The 12,429-nt window shown below is 52.4% G+C and overlaps 4 protein-coding genes across 4 annotated transcripts; 1 reads left to right on the top strand and 3 right to left on the bottom strand.

The window, feature by feature from the left end:
- Positions 1-2,000: 2,000 nt before the first annotated feature.
- Positions 2,001-2,442, bottom strand: CH63R_11240 (uncharacterized protein; the record flags this gene model as incomplete). Its single annotated transcript, XM_018306214.1, has 2 exons — positions 2,001-2,339; positions 2,425-2,442. 2 exons carry the CDS (start codon positions 2,440-2,442, stop codon positions 2,001-2,003), a joined length of 357 nt encoding a protein of 118 aa, XP_018153055.1.
- Positions 2,443-5,391: 2,949 nt separating this feature from the next.
- CH63R_11239 (Integral membrane protein) lies at positions 5,392-7,426 on the top strand (the record flags this gene model as incomplete). The annotated part of the gene is made up of 5 exons (XM_018306213.1): positions 5,392-5,904; positions 5,965-6,132; positions 6,204-6,289; positions 6,350-6,433; positions 6,493-7,426. 5 exons carry the CDS (start codon positions 5,392-5,394, stop codon positions 7,424-7,426), a joined length of 1,785 nt encoding a protein of 594 aa, XP_018153054.1.
- Positions 7,427-7,955: 529 nt separating this feature from the next.
- On the bottom strand, positions 7,956-9,248 carry CH63R_11238 (5-methyltetrahydropteroyltriglutamate-homocysteine methyltransferase; the record flags this gene model as incomplete). The annotated part of the gene is made up of 2 exons (XM_018306212.1): positions 7,956-8,524; positions 8,588-9,248. 2 exons carry the CDS (start codon positions 9,246-9,248, stop codon positions 7,956-7,958), a joined length of 1,230 nt encoding a protein of 409 aa, XP_018153053.1.
- A 687-nt stretch (positions 9,249-9,935) lies between these two features.
- Positions 9,936-12,068, bottom strand: CH63R_11237 (Het domain protein; the record flags this gene model as incomplete). Its single annotated transcript, XM_018306211.1, has 3 exons — positions 9,936-10,742; positions 10,908-11,614; positions 11,669-12,068. 3 exons carry the CDS (start codon positions 12,066-12,068, stop codon positions 9,936-9,938), a joined length of 1,914 nt encoding a protein of 637 aa, XP_018153052.1.
- Positions 12,069-12,429: the final 361 nt, after the last annotated feature.

The following is a 12,429-nucleotide window of genomic DNA, read 5'->3' as shown; positions in this document are numbered from 1 at the left end:
GCCCAATGGATTCAGGAACCGCTTCCATGTCGCGGCACCGCATGCCGGATTCGAGCCAGCCCCACGAGGAGAGGTGACAAGCGCGAGAGTACAGGTGCGACTTGGATTTGTTCCACTGGGCTAGTGACCCTTTCCCAGCCGGTTCTAACCCTCCCGCCATCAAGGTATCGCGAGTTGGGAATTGTTACTTGCGAAAGCCCGAAATGGGGTGGCCGTCGAGCTGCGGACACCAGCGACAACATCTCAACAGCGAGATTCGCCCTAGACATGCTGGACTGCTACGTGACGTGCAATATCCAGAAACGCAACGCAAATGATGGAATTCCTTGATGTCGAGTGGAGGTATATGCTTCAGTCGATGGCTACTTCGCATTTCCAGTACAAACACCATCGTTGGCTTCACCCCTCCCAGCTGGAAACCTTCGTGAGACTATTCCCACGTTCGAAAGACCCGAAGCCGTTCTGCAGGGTAGCACGGCACGTTTCCCCGAAGGGCGAGCCCGCGTGGGAGTTGAAACATGGCTGACCTTCCGCGCCCAAGGTCGTCGGACAAGCGTGCCGGACCTCGTTCCCCTCCCCGAGACAGAACCTGCAAGCAGCCTTGTGTATGGTTTATGATCTCAAAACGGGACTTGCTTCTCCTCCCTCGGAGACACTTTCCCTCCGCGCTTCCTGTGACGTGACGTGTGGTTCGAGGAGGGGGCTGCCTACGTAGGATTGAGGAGCTTGGGGGGTCGACCTCATCTCGCGCGGTAGCCCGTGTTTCTGCGCGATCTTGTCTGCAGAGTTTGTGAACCCTCTGAAGGGTGAATGCATAGATGTGTGTTCCTCGAACCCCCCCGAGGGTTTCTGTCATCGCTCGGCGGCCATCTGCATGCGGGCATGTGAACGCTTGGCCGCTTGGTGCTCGTCACTAGACGGATTCTTCTGAAAAGAGCAAGGGGACAGCCAAGAAGATCACGAGAGATGCGCCAGAAACAGCACAAAGTACAACCTGGTCTATCTCGAACTGTATTTTTGAAGGGGTTCTTCTGCTCCTGACAGTCGTTCTGACGTGGGCGACAGGTCCCCTCTCGATTAACCGGTGTGGTCACACCATGGCAACGAGCGTGGCACGGCATGATCAAGTCAATAAACACCAGACCTGAAAGGTGTCATGCCCTCAGTTAGATGGCTGAAATCAACGAGGAGCTCTATTCGGTATCCAGAATACACCAGGCCCCGGCGGTGGGCGGTGGGAAAAGGAGGAAAAGGAAGCGAGTTTAGGTCTATTGTCTGTGACACTTGTTGTGATCCCCCAATTCCCATCAACACATTGCAATGGCGAAATCAGCAGCCCAATCGGAGATGCCGAGTCCAAGCCAATAGAATTCCGAAATAAGTTTCGTATTTCTCCTTCGAGAAAAGCGCTGATTCTAGAAGCAATCCGCGCTTCGAGCTCCATCGTCGATTTCCTCGCCTTGCACCCATCAGCCCAAGCCGTGTTTGGCCATGACGAGACGTGCTCAGCGTCGTACACCCCGTGACGGGTTTCACCAGGCAGTGACATAACTTGGTCTATCACGCTATATTGAATCAGCCACAATGCCACAACCGCCCGGGACGCAGATTGCTTGTCAACAGCTTTTCCTCGGAACAGGGGCTATGGGTTCAACTTTCACACGAAAGGTCTTTCCACGGCGACTTCTAGAGGGAAAACTTTCAATTGTCTCGGCCATCTTGAATTTAGATTATTGAGTCCTCGACGTTGATCCTTGTGATCTCAAACTGTCTCGGTGGAAATGACCATCAGGGGCTGTGGCACAGGGTGAAGAGTTCGAGAGAACAAGTGTGAGAAGATGACTTCATTCAACTCTAGCCCCCTTGCTCCTGGGCCAGTGAAAAGGGAGCCTTTACATAGGCAGTGGCTAACAACCAGGGCCTCCAAGCTGTCTACTAGTCTGGCCTGTCCAACAACAATATCTCACTCATAGCCCAGGCCTGCAACATCCGGAGATAGATCAGTTGCAGATACGGTCGCAGTTGATGAGCGAGACATTCGGGCACCGGAGCATACAGGAGCGGTGCTGCGCAGGACGCCTGATGAGCCCGACGCACCCCAGGATGCACTGTTGGCCCTCGGCCTGAATACATGTGCCCCAGTCCTTGTATTGGGGCGGGCATGCTCGCTTCGTGAGCCCCGAGGACTCGGAAGCTGCTTCGCGGCCCTTGGCAGCAATCTCGGCAAGACTTTCGTAGGTTTCCTTTGTCGTTTCAAAGGCCTCAACGTTGGCTACAACATCGTCGACGTCCGCGGTAGTAGCACCGAAAACGGGGGCCGCAGCAGCAAAGAGGAGAAGCTGGATGCGGCTAAGTACTTTCATTCCCTTGGGATGGGACCTGAAATCTTCGCAGGCTGTAAGGCAAGAGGGATAAAGGACATACGAGAGGCTTGATCTGCATTGTTGCCGGGGCTTGCAAACTTGTTGTGTGTGCTGGTGATGGAGAAGTGCGAGGAAGAGGAAACTGGAGGAGATGTGTGTCGGATGAGATTTCGTTGCCAAAAAACTGAAAACATCTTGTATTTATAGACAACAGAATACCATGAGTCCTCCCTTCCGATGCCTGGATGCTCAGATTTCAGAACTTTTCGACCCCTCTTGCTGTGCCACATAGAAACATCTCTTATCTTCATCCAGGACTTTATTCCTTGTAGCCCCTACGGTATCCTCACTTGTAATCACCACGATACTGCCATGACAAGAGATTTGAGAGCGCCAAGTCTATATCACCTGCAGAAATCGGGCAACGCCTCCTCGGAGGTCTTCCCAATTGCTTTCGTTTTACGTAAAGGCCAAATAGTTTGGGACTGCCAAGTTCTGTTGGTTGCAGACATGCGGAAGAGTAAGCGACGATTTGCTTGTAGACAGTGGAGAATGGTTCTTTGAGATTTTAAACCCGCATGGGCTTCATGAAATTTAAATCTTGTGCTCGCGCTTAACTAGCATAACAAGATGTGAGAAACTCTGTTGATCATGTCATGCCCCGACGAGATTTATCAGAGTTGATGGACTGTCGTGAATCAGGTGTTGGTCAATGAGAGAATAATACAAGTTTCTCATGTCTTCTGGGCGTTGGTAGCACGCGTCCGAAAGTGCTGTAGGGACCCATGTTCTGCACAAGATCGCGTCCACAAAAGAACACAAGCCAAGGTAAGTGATCCAGGCTTGCCACATCCAACAGCTTCCAGTCACGACACTTTATCTCGGGCCAACGTGTTCCGAAGGGAAGTGGAAGCTTGGCTATCCGAGACGTAGACGTGCCAATGTGAAAGGCACACGCAAGTGGGGGCACTTGCACAAAACATTGCCAACAATGATCAACATGCACATCAGGCAACAGCCGAGGAAGCCGCATAACCTGGCCCATTCTTGGCGTCAGGGCTTCAGGTTGGACGAGCACTTGAAGGGAGTGGAAGATGTAGTGATGCAAACCTAACTATTCCCATGGTGCCAATTTCGGCGAGACGTGACAGCTAACCATAGGATACATTCATCATATGTTTTCAACAACGCACGAGGGCTGATTAATTCCCATGATTACTGAAGTGGGCCTTTTTGATATATTGGTCTGTATAGTGTGTATCCAAAAAGGATGTTGGTATTGCCTGATAGCTTCAGCGTTGGAGGTACGAGGTGCCTGAGATCACTCTCGTTTGGGAACAAGCTAGAGGCGCATTTGTGCCCGAAGTGATTATCACAGTTGTCTCCAAGACTATATAGAGCAACCGAAGATCCCATGGGGTCGGACAATGAGAAATAAGATCCAGGCTAGTGGCATCGAATTTCTTGGCAGCTTCGGCTGTTGTAGTTCTGGTTCATGATCAATGTTGTGTCTGGGGCGGGTAAGTGGACAGCTGTAAAGGTGGATATCCCGATAACCAGAACCGTTTCTGGCACTCTTCTGGTCTTTTGAAAAAGGACGACTTTACAAGATAGGCAGGCAGAGACAAGTTGAGACCAACGATATACTTAAGAGTTCCTCGCAGCCTATATAATGACCCTTCAGACCGTCGATGATACAACCTGCAGAGAGATGGCATTGATGGAAAAGCGTAACAATCTAAATTTTTGAAGATTTAACTAAGTCATTTTAGAGTCATTTGAGAGCCAATGACCGATTTACCAATTTCTTTTTGTGATGAACTTGTGTCGGATCTGTTGACCCCGTAGCCTCTATCGATAGAAGCCAGCCAAATAAGCAAGGAAAATCTCACCAAGGCTAAACTTCACGTCCAAAAAAGACGCCAATTTTGGAGCGCCATTTCGAGCCGGGGTCTGATTATTTGACATGGTCTTTCGGATCAAGGGACTGTCTGCCTCCTTTCGTCCGCAATAACGTGCTTTTACTGCAAGTTTGCGATGACGAGGCCGGCCCGACTGGGGACCTCAGGTTAGTAAATATGACTATAGACAACGGCTCCCAACTCAATCCTTGTGTAAAAGAGGCCGTGGCACTTTGAACCCGTCATGAGGAACTTTTGGCCTTTGAAAAAGGATCTACATGCGTCTATCGCTGTCAATCTCAACGCCGGCACGCGGCCGATCGGAGACCCCACAGCAAGGCCGGATGTCATTGTTGCCGTTCGGACAAGGAAAGTGAGGCAGTGAGCTCTTTGACTCGGACTACAAGAGAATCATTGGTTGAATTTGCAAAACCTGATGCGTGCAAGGTTCTCCATTTCACCTTCCCCCGACAAGATTGACTCGCGAAGATCTCATAGTCTAAGACAAGACGGCAATGCCCTGATTGGGCCATCTAACCGTCCTCGACTTAGTGCAGCAAGCCACCGCGTCTAGTGAGCTCGGCTTGGTCTACGGCCGGGGAGCATAGACCGGACACTGGAGAGATCGACACAACAAACAAGCGGAGGAAACAGGCGGAAGCTCAGTCGAATCGAAACCCCTGATTCTGGTCCTCTCGGGGGGCTTGAACCGCTGAAAGGATACTGCCCACGAACAATAAACGCCACGCTTCGGAGGGAAGGCCCCGTTACACACCCGGGACAACGGTATTCGCTGCTATAGACGAGCTGGTCGCCTGTACCACGTCGGTATTCTCGCCAAGCACGCCATGCTTCGACTGATATCTGGACATCTATGAGGGACGATCCCCATACTTCCAGGTGCCGATACCGTTGCTTGTGAGGCTTTACTTGGCAAACTGGTGCTTGGATAATGGCTTGTCTTGCCTGTTGGTCTATCCATCTCTCCTGCGTCCACGAGAATGTTCTTGTCTTGAAAAGTGGCACAGTCCCCCCTTTCCTTCGTACTGAGAAGAGTTAGAGGTCATGACGAGATCCCCTCCTCCATTCCTTCGCCGGTAGAATCATCGCACCAAGCTTCCGTTACAATGGATCCCGTAGCGTTGGCCGGCCTCACGATCTACAACCTCCCTCCCATGCCGCCGAAATGGGATAGCATCGGCATCTTCTACATCACGTTCTGTGCGACATGGACCGCCATCGTCCTCGCCGGGATGGCCTTCCTGTGGGCCAACCGCGCCAACCCGATCCTCAAGATACGTGGCCTGCCGCTGGCCTTCGGTTCCATCATATTTCTGCACCTGTACTGGTGCATGGCCCAGATTACGTACCCGATCGGCGGGACGATGCCGGTGGTCATCGCCTACGATGTACAATACTTCGTCATGGGCATCTGGTTTCCGTTGGGTATCGCCCTGTTCCATGCTTCCAACAGCCGGTTCTTGCATGTCGCGAAGTTGCAGAGGCTTCACTTCGTGGGTAGCGGGGCTCACGTGCGGCGAGGATGCAACGGTGCGAAGACGTCGTGGCTCTGCCGGTTCAGGAACATGGATTACGGGAAGAGGCTCATGATCTTCATCTGGATTGGGATTATCGCCCAGGTATGTCCCTCCACATCTTTGCCTCTGTAATATAGTTACACGACTGACTGGTATCTCTAGTGCCTCCTTACTACTGGCATGTGGTTGGCCTGCAAGAAATATCATCCGACATTCGGTATTCCGGGCACAGAAATCCGCGGAGCAACTCTCCCAGAGCAACTGATTGACCTGGGCCGGGGATGGGAATGGTGGCCCACAGTGCTTTGGCAGTTTGTTTGGACCTGGATTGTATGCAATCGTCCGCTATTGTCCTCCTGAATGAGGTCCATCGTCAACATTCACGACTAACTTATGTGTAGGTTGCGCCGATTCTGATTTGGCGAGCTTGGGGTATCCGCGACACTATGGGATGGCGAACACAAACCGTCGGTTGCTGTCTTTCAAGGTTTGTCGACAACGTATGTCTTGAACGTCGTTGCGATTTAGCTAAGTCGATGCTCAATAGTCTCCATGCGACACCGATGTTCCTCATTGCATTGTATGTACCGGCGTTCGACAAGATCAACATGTACTTCACGCCGAGTCAATGGTAAGAACCACTCCGTTAGATAATACAAGTCGGCTGGCGGTCCCTGACACAAGACACAGGATTCATCTCTCTACCATGATGTTTGAGATCTTCACCATCTTCGTCCCGCTTGTTCAGCTCGTGCGGCTTCGCACCCAGACCAAGCACGTCACGGATGCAAATGCGAAGTGGGAAACGGGATCGCAAACGACCTTTAGATCGTCGACTGCGGTATCTTTCTATGGCCCCAATAGCCCTGCGTCCTCCAGCCAGGCGGAGAAGGGCCAGCCGACCATTTACCATATGAACTCTTCCGAATTGGGCCCTGAGCCGGACAGTCGACTGTTGACGATGACCGCACTTGACCACACCCTCAGGGAGAACCGAAGGGCCCTGCAGGAGTTCTCTGCCCTCAGCGACTTCTCCGGAGAGAACGTTGCTTTCCTGGCCCGCGTCATGGAGTGGAAGTCTCGTTCGTGGCCCAACGCACTGTCTGACTCTGAATCTCTAGAGTCCTTGGGCGAGGAAGAGAGACTGGACGCATACAACCGCGCACTCGAAATTTACGCCGACTTCATCTCGCTCCAGCACGCCGAGTTCCCGCTGAACCTCCCCTCGCAGGAGATGAAGCGCCTGTTCCAAGTGTTCGACAAACCGGCCCGCGTTCTCTTCGGCGAGGACGCGTCCGTCAACATCGCCATACCGTTCGACGACGCGTACGTGCAGAGCCACGAGGGGTCCAGGCCAGGGAGCAACGGGGAAATCCAGAGGCAAGCACGGTACACTGGCGAGATCCCAGCAGGGTTTGATTCCACCGTCTTCGACAGCGCGAATGGCCACATCAAATATCTCGTCTTGACAAACACTTGGCCCAAGTTCGTCAAAGAGATGCACCAGCGCAGACGATCTAGCGACACTGGACGCAGCGCCTTGACCAACGAGTCTGAATCCTCCCTTCTCAGTCGGGTCTCGATGGTCATTACAAGTCTTGTTCGTTCTGTCAAGACCACCTAGGCTTGCTCAAGTCACTGGTCACGAGCTGGTTACGGATCGCCACCACTTTCGTTTCAAACCTTTGTTTTCTAAGATCGATACCCACTTTCTTCTACAAATCCAACCCATTTCCATTTGTTTAATACCCGGGTTTAATATCCCGCGGACTATATGTATAAGAGCCTTCTCGTTCGTAGGCAAAAGTTGACACAAGTCGCCCGATGGGTTTTGCCAGTTTACCAAATCATTGAACCTGCTCAATTTGCGATGTATAATATCATGAATGGCATTGTTTTACCCATCAAGAGTCTTAACGAAGGGACCAAAAATTTTGTTCTTTTTTCCAAAAGCTAGCTTGATTTGGAGGACAACCTTGTCGGTAGCCGTTGGCTCGGCACATGGGACTCACTGTTGAACATAACCCATATGTCACAGCTCCGCTTGCAGTATTTACAATCAGGTATCTCAAAAACCTCGCAGATTAAACCTCACACCCCCGTTACAAGAGTCGACTGCTGCTTTCCGCCGACAAGTAGATTTGGCACACCACTCACGCCTCGCCCCAGATTTCATCAGCAATGTCCCTAATGAGAGAGAGTTTGTTCTTCTCGTCCTCCAGACTCAACGGGTATCCGCTCTCGTGGGTGCTGAAACCGCACTGGGGGGACACGCAGATGCGCTTCAGGGCCTCCTCCTTGGTCTCACCGCTGCCCTTGGCGACGAACTCGGCCGCCTTGAGGACGCGGGCCTTCATTTCCTCCTTGTCCTCCAGCTTGGAGACCTTGGTGCTGATGATGCCGACGACGACATTCTTGTTCTTGGGGAGGAACTGCAGCGGCTCGAAGCCGCCCGAGCGCTCGGTGTCGTACTCGAGGTAGAAGGTGTTGACGTTCAGGTTCTGGAAGAGCTTCTTGGCGATGATGTCGTAGGAGCCCTCGGCGAAGTGGCGGCCGCCGATGAAGTTGCCGCGGCAGAGGTGGATGCCCGTGTGCATGTCCTCGGGCAGCTTGCTGACGGTGTCGTTGTAGAGCTTGATGTAGGCGTCGAGGAGGTCCTCAACGGTGCCGTCGTTGTCCTTGTCTTCTTCCCAACCCTGGCGGAACTTTTGAGAGCAGAAGTCTGGGAGCGTGGTCAGAAAACAAGATGAGACTTTCCAACACGTGAGATGAGTTTTTGACTTACATGCCATTCCGGGGTCATCGAACTGGACGTTCCGCAGACCAGCGTCGTAGAGCTGCTGAAGCTCGGCCTGGTAGACCTTGGCGACGTCGCTGAAGTAGTCGGCATCGTTGGCGTAGGCGTCCTTGGTGTAGGCCCGGCCCTGCTTGTAGCGCATGTGGAACCAGGCGGGCGTGATCATGGTCAGCTTGATGTTCTTCCACTCCTCCTTGGGAAGCGCCGCCTGCACCAGACGAAGCTCGTGCAGGTTGGACTTGGACTTCTCGGGGGAGTGGGACAGCTTGCCGCCGGCGATGACCGAGTCCCCGGGCATGACCTTGCGGTCCTTCTCAATAAGGCTCACGACGTCCGGGTGGTACAGGCGGAACATGCTGGCTTCGGCATCCTGCAGGCGGGTGGTGCCCTCGAACTCGTCCCACATGAGCCCCCAGAAGCGCGTGCGGTTGAACTCGCCCGAGGTGACGCCCTTGATGCCCAGGTCGCGCTGCAGTTGCACCACCTCGGCGACAGACTCCTTCTCAACGGCCGGGAGGCCGGCTTCCTCTTCGGACAGGCCCTGGTCGCGGATCTTGCCCTCGCGAATGTCAAGGAGCTTCTGGGGACGGAGGAGTGAGCCCATGTGCTCGGCCCTGAAGGGAGGCGCCTGGTGGAGTTTGGAAGACATGTTTTAGGGGATGACTAAAAAGAAGAAAGAAAAAAATTAGGACCTGCCACTGAATAGCTTGCGTTGTTTGCTTTCGTCAAGATCTCCCACGGTGAAGAGTTTGAAAAGTTGTGATATCTCGGTGGGTGTCCGTTCGGTCCAGTCTTGCAGGCGGGGCGCCGGATTTAAACGCGGGGAACAACTTGGGCGTCAAATCCGTTTTTCCACAGTGTTACCGATAGCTGACGAAGATCCGGTTGACGAGGGGGGGATTTGGTGGAAGCTAGTACTTCAGGGGGTCGGGAATAACTCACGTCATCCGGTATGTTGGAACCCCCAAAAAGACATTGGCAAAACGGAGTTGGTGACCCAATCGTAATCGTTTACCTCTGAAGATGAACAAAGGTTCTGGGGTGCATCTTGCCCCGCTTTCTGTCCGATTTGCCCCCTCATCCTTCATCGGCAGTTGCATGAGCGAGCTGGCGGCAACTCCGTTGCTCATCTGACGGCGCGGTTGTACTGGTATTGGGCCAAGTTGGGAATATCTACATTCAAATCGAGAACATTTATCAGCTGAGTAGAGTTCCAGAATTGACTTTGCTCGTTCTTCTAGGTAATAAGTCGACCCTTGGTTCTATCGATATACGAGGAACCTGCTCGTAACCTCGTTCATGAGTTGAAACAACTATTCCGGTGTCTCCAACCCCCTCAATTAAGGATGATTGTCGCTTCCTCAGCACCATGCACAAACCTCCTCTCGGTTCCTCTCATTGATGCTATCCCGATTCGCCGGAACACTGGGTAGTTCGTGCCGTCTACTGCTTGAGAAGCAGCTTCCCGCTGAAGAATCAAAAAGATCTCACGGTTTCTGTCTCCTTGCCCGATAGTCTTTGATCGCAAGAGCAAGCAGACGTACGTAGTTTTGACACATCTGGGGTAGTCATCCCGATCGAATTGCCCGGAACAGTCCCACGGGACACGGCTCTCCGAGAAGTCGGTCTGCTGGTCATCCACCAGCAAATAAGGTGGATTGTATCTTTTCGACTCGGAAGCCATGCAGAGCGCGAACTCTTTCATCGGACCTCGGACGATTAGCGTGCAGGACTCAATGTCTGAAGTCATTTTGCTTCCTTTCCAGTTGATGCGAAAGGAGACAAGAGAAGTCCAGTCTTTGGTCTGGGTTTCGTCTCCATCTCCAAAGCCCCAGTGGTCGACCCAAATGGGAGCATGGCACGAGAACCAAGTCCAAGAAGGGGCACCAGATATTCCTGGGCCTCTGTTCGGCCCAGCTCTGGCCCAAGAGAGATCTCTGGCGAAGGAGTCGGGAGTAAGACCCAAGATCGGCTCTTGAATCAAATTGCTTTGGTAATAGCTGCTGATGCCAGCAAATGCTCGTGATCTGTCCGACGGGATTGTGAAGTCTCGTCTGGAGTAGTCCTCGACCCACTCAGGCCACAAACTGGTGAAATGAGCTTTGGAGTGTCCCACGTCAGACGCTCGAACCGGGCCGTAACGCTGGTTAGATTGAGTTTTGAGTAGACATCTACATTCCCAATAGATTTCCGACTTCATGCAGTGCACAGTTCTGTGAGATAGAATTTGCTCTTGGAGGACCCAACCTCTGGTGCTGAGATGTGCCCTGCGCCGTATACTGCGCGGATGTGAGTATTGTAGACGAACCATGATGTTGCTAACTGTTTTCGTGTCGCCGGTCTGGCAAGTGTAAGAGAAAACCTGAGCGTTTGGGTATGACGGGTGTTGTTGTCTCTCTTTGGATGTCGACTCGGATTGGAACGGGATCTTTGAGCGATCATTTATACATGACGCCGGACCAAACTCGATGCCGTCATCGTCTTCCGGAAAGCAGCCCCCGTTGCTATCCAACGCATCCGTTGCCGCTATGGTTAATGTACTGCCAGAGTAATAGTCTTCCATGTACGACGCTTCAGACTGCCATTCCAAAGGGTCGTCTTGGACGATGCAGAGGGAGTCGATCCACAGATACGGAATTTCTAGCGAGCGAACCAGTTTGATGGCATGCCGAAAAGTCCTAGGGAGAAGATCCTCGCGTATCCCGCCCATATGTTGCTTTTCGTTGGCCATCGTGGTCTTGAAAGGGAGCGAGGCGCCCCAACTATAGCTCAAAGTTGCGTAGCGTACCCATTCCTCGTGTCTCTCGATATCTTTACTGGCTAAGAGCCGCAGGGGGTATCCAGGCCTTGTGTCAAGGAGTCGTTTTGGCAAACGTCTCTTGGTTGGACGGCACTCGTTACCGTGAGAGGTTTCACAGGAATCGAGCCATGCTTTGGCGCATAAAATTCTGTCCTCGGTGAGAGTTTCCACTTCGTGCGTCTTGCCCGAGATCCAAAAACGAGGGTGTCGATGATCTAGACACTCCAGTCAGAATTTGGTCTCCGCACAAATGCTAAGACATCGCATACCATTGGTTGAAGAAACATGTTCGACGGATACTCCGATGTTTCCATCAACGTGGTATTCGAAGTTGTGCTGGTTGATCTCAAGGGCCAGATTGAGGGACGCCCAGCCAACATTATCGATGACATTCAAGCTCGATGTTTTCACCAACACTGGCATAGAGCTTTCTCTCGTAATGTCCGAAAACCGTTCACTGGCCTCCAAGATCGTGGATTCAAGTAAAATCTCCAAGATCGCTGCGCAAGACCGGCATGATGCCGCGGACTCGAATATTTCTCTAGTGTTTCGGTGCCAAGTACAATTCCGGTTCTCCTCCAAAATGGTTGAGGGTGCGACGGAGTTGATGAGGTCCATGCAAAGGTCGCAAGGCTTCTCCGCTACCTTGTCGACATTGATGGACACCATTTCGGCATGTATTTCACATTCGACTTGAAACCAAGAAAAACGGACTGGCTCGAACCAAAGACTATGGTCTTCTCCGCTCAAGAAACACAGCTCTCTTCGCCCAAAATGTATCACACATGGTAAGCGTATGCAGGGAGGGGTTTATGTGTGAATTGCTGACTGATGATGTTAGGCAGCAGCATGGCCAGTCATCTCAGAAGCTGATTTGATTGGAGAACTAGCAATACGGATCAATGCAGTGGTAGGGTGCACTCTGAGCGCACCGAGCAAAGAAGTCTACAAACAGCTTCCTGCATGTGCCCACTTTCTGACCACTCACACAGTTGGTGCGCTATTATCCGGGCGAAATCTCCCTTCAGAT

This window comes from Colletotrichum higginsianum, chromosome 8 (assembly GCF_001672515.1).
Source record: "Colletotrichum higginsianum IMI 349063 chromosome 8, whole genome shotgun sequence".
NCBI classification, from domain to species: Eukaryota; Fungi; Ascomycota; class Sordariomycetes; order Glomerellales; family Glomerellaceae; genus Colletotrichum; species Colletotrichum higginsianum.
The sequence above is the reverse complement of the archived record's forward strand: the minus strand, read 5'-3'. Positions and strand labels throughout refer to the sequence as shown.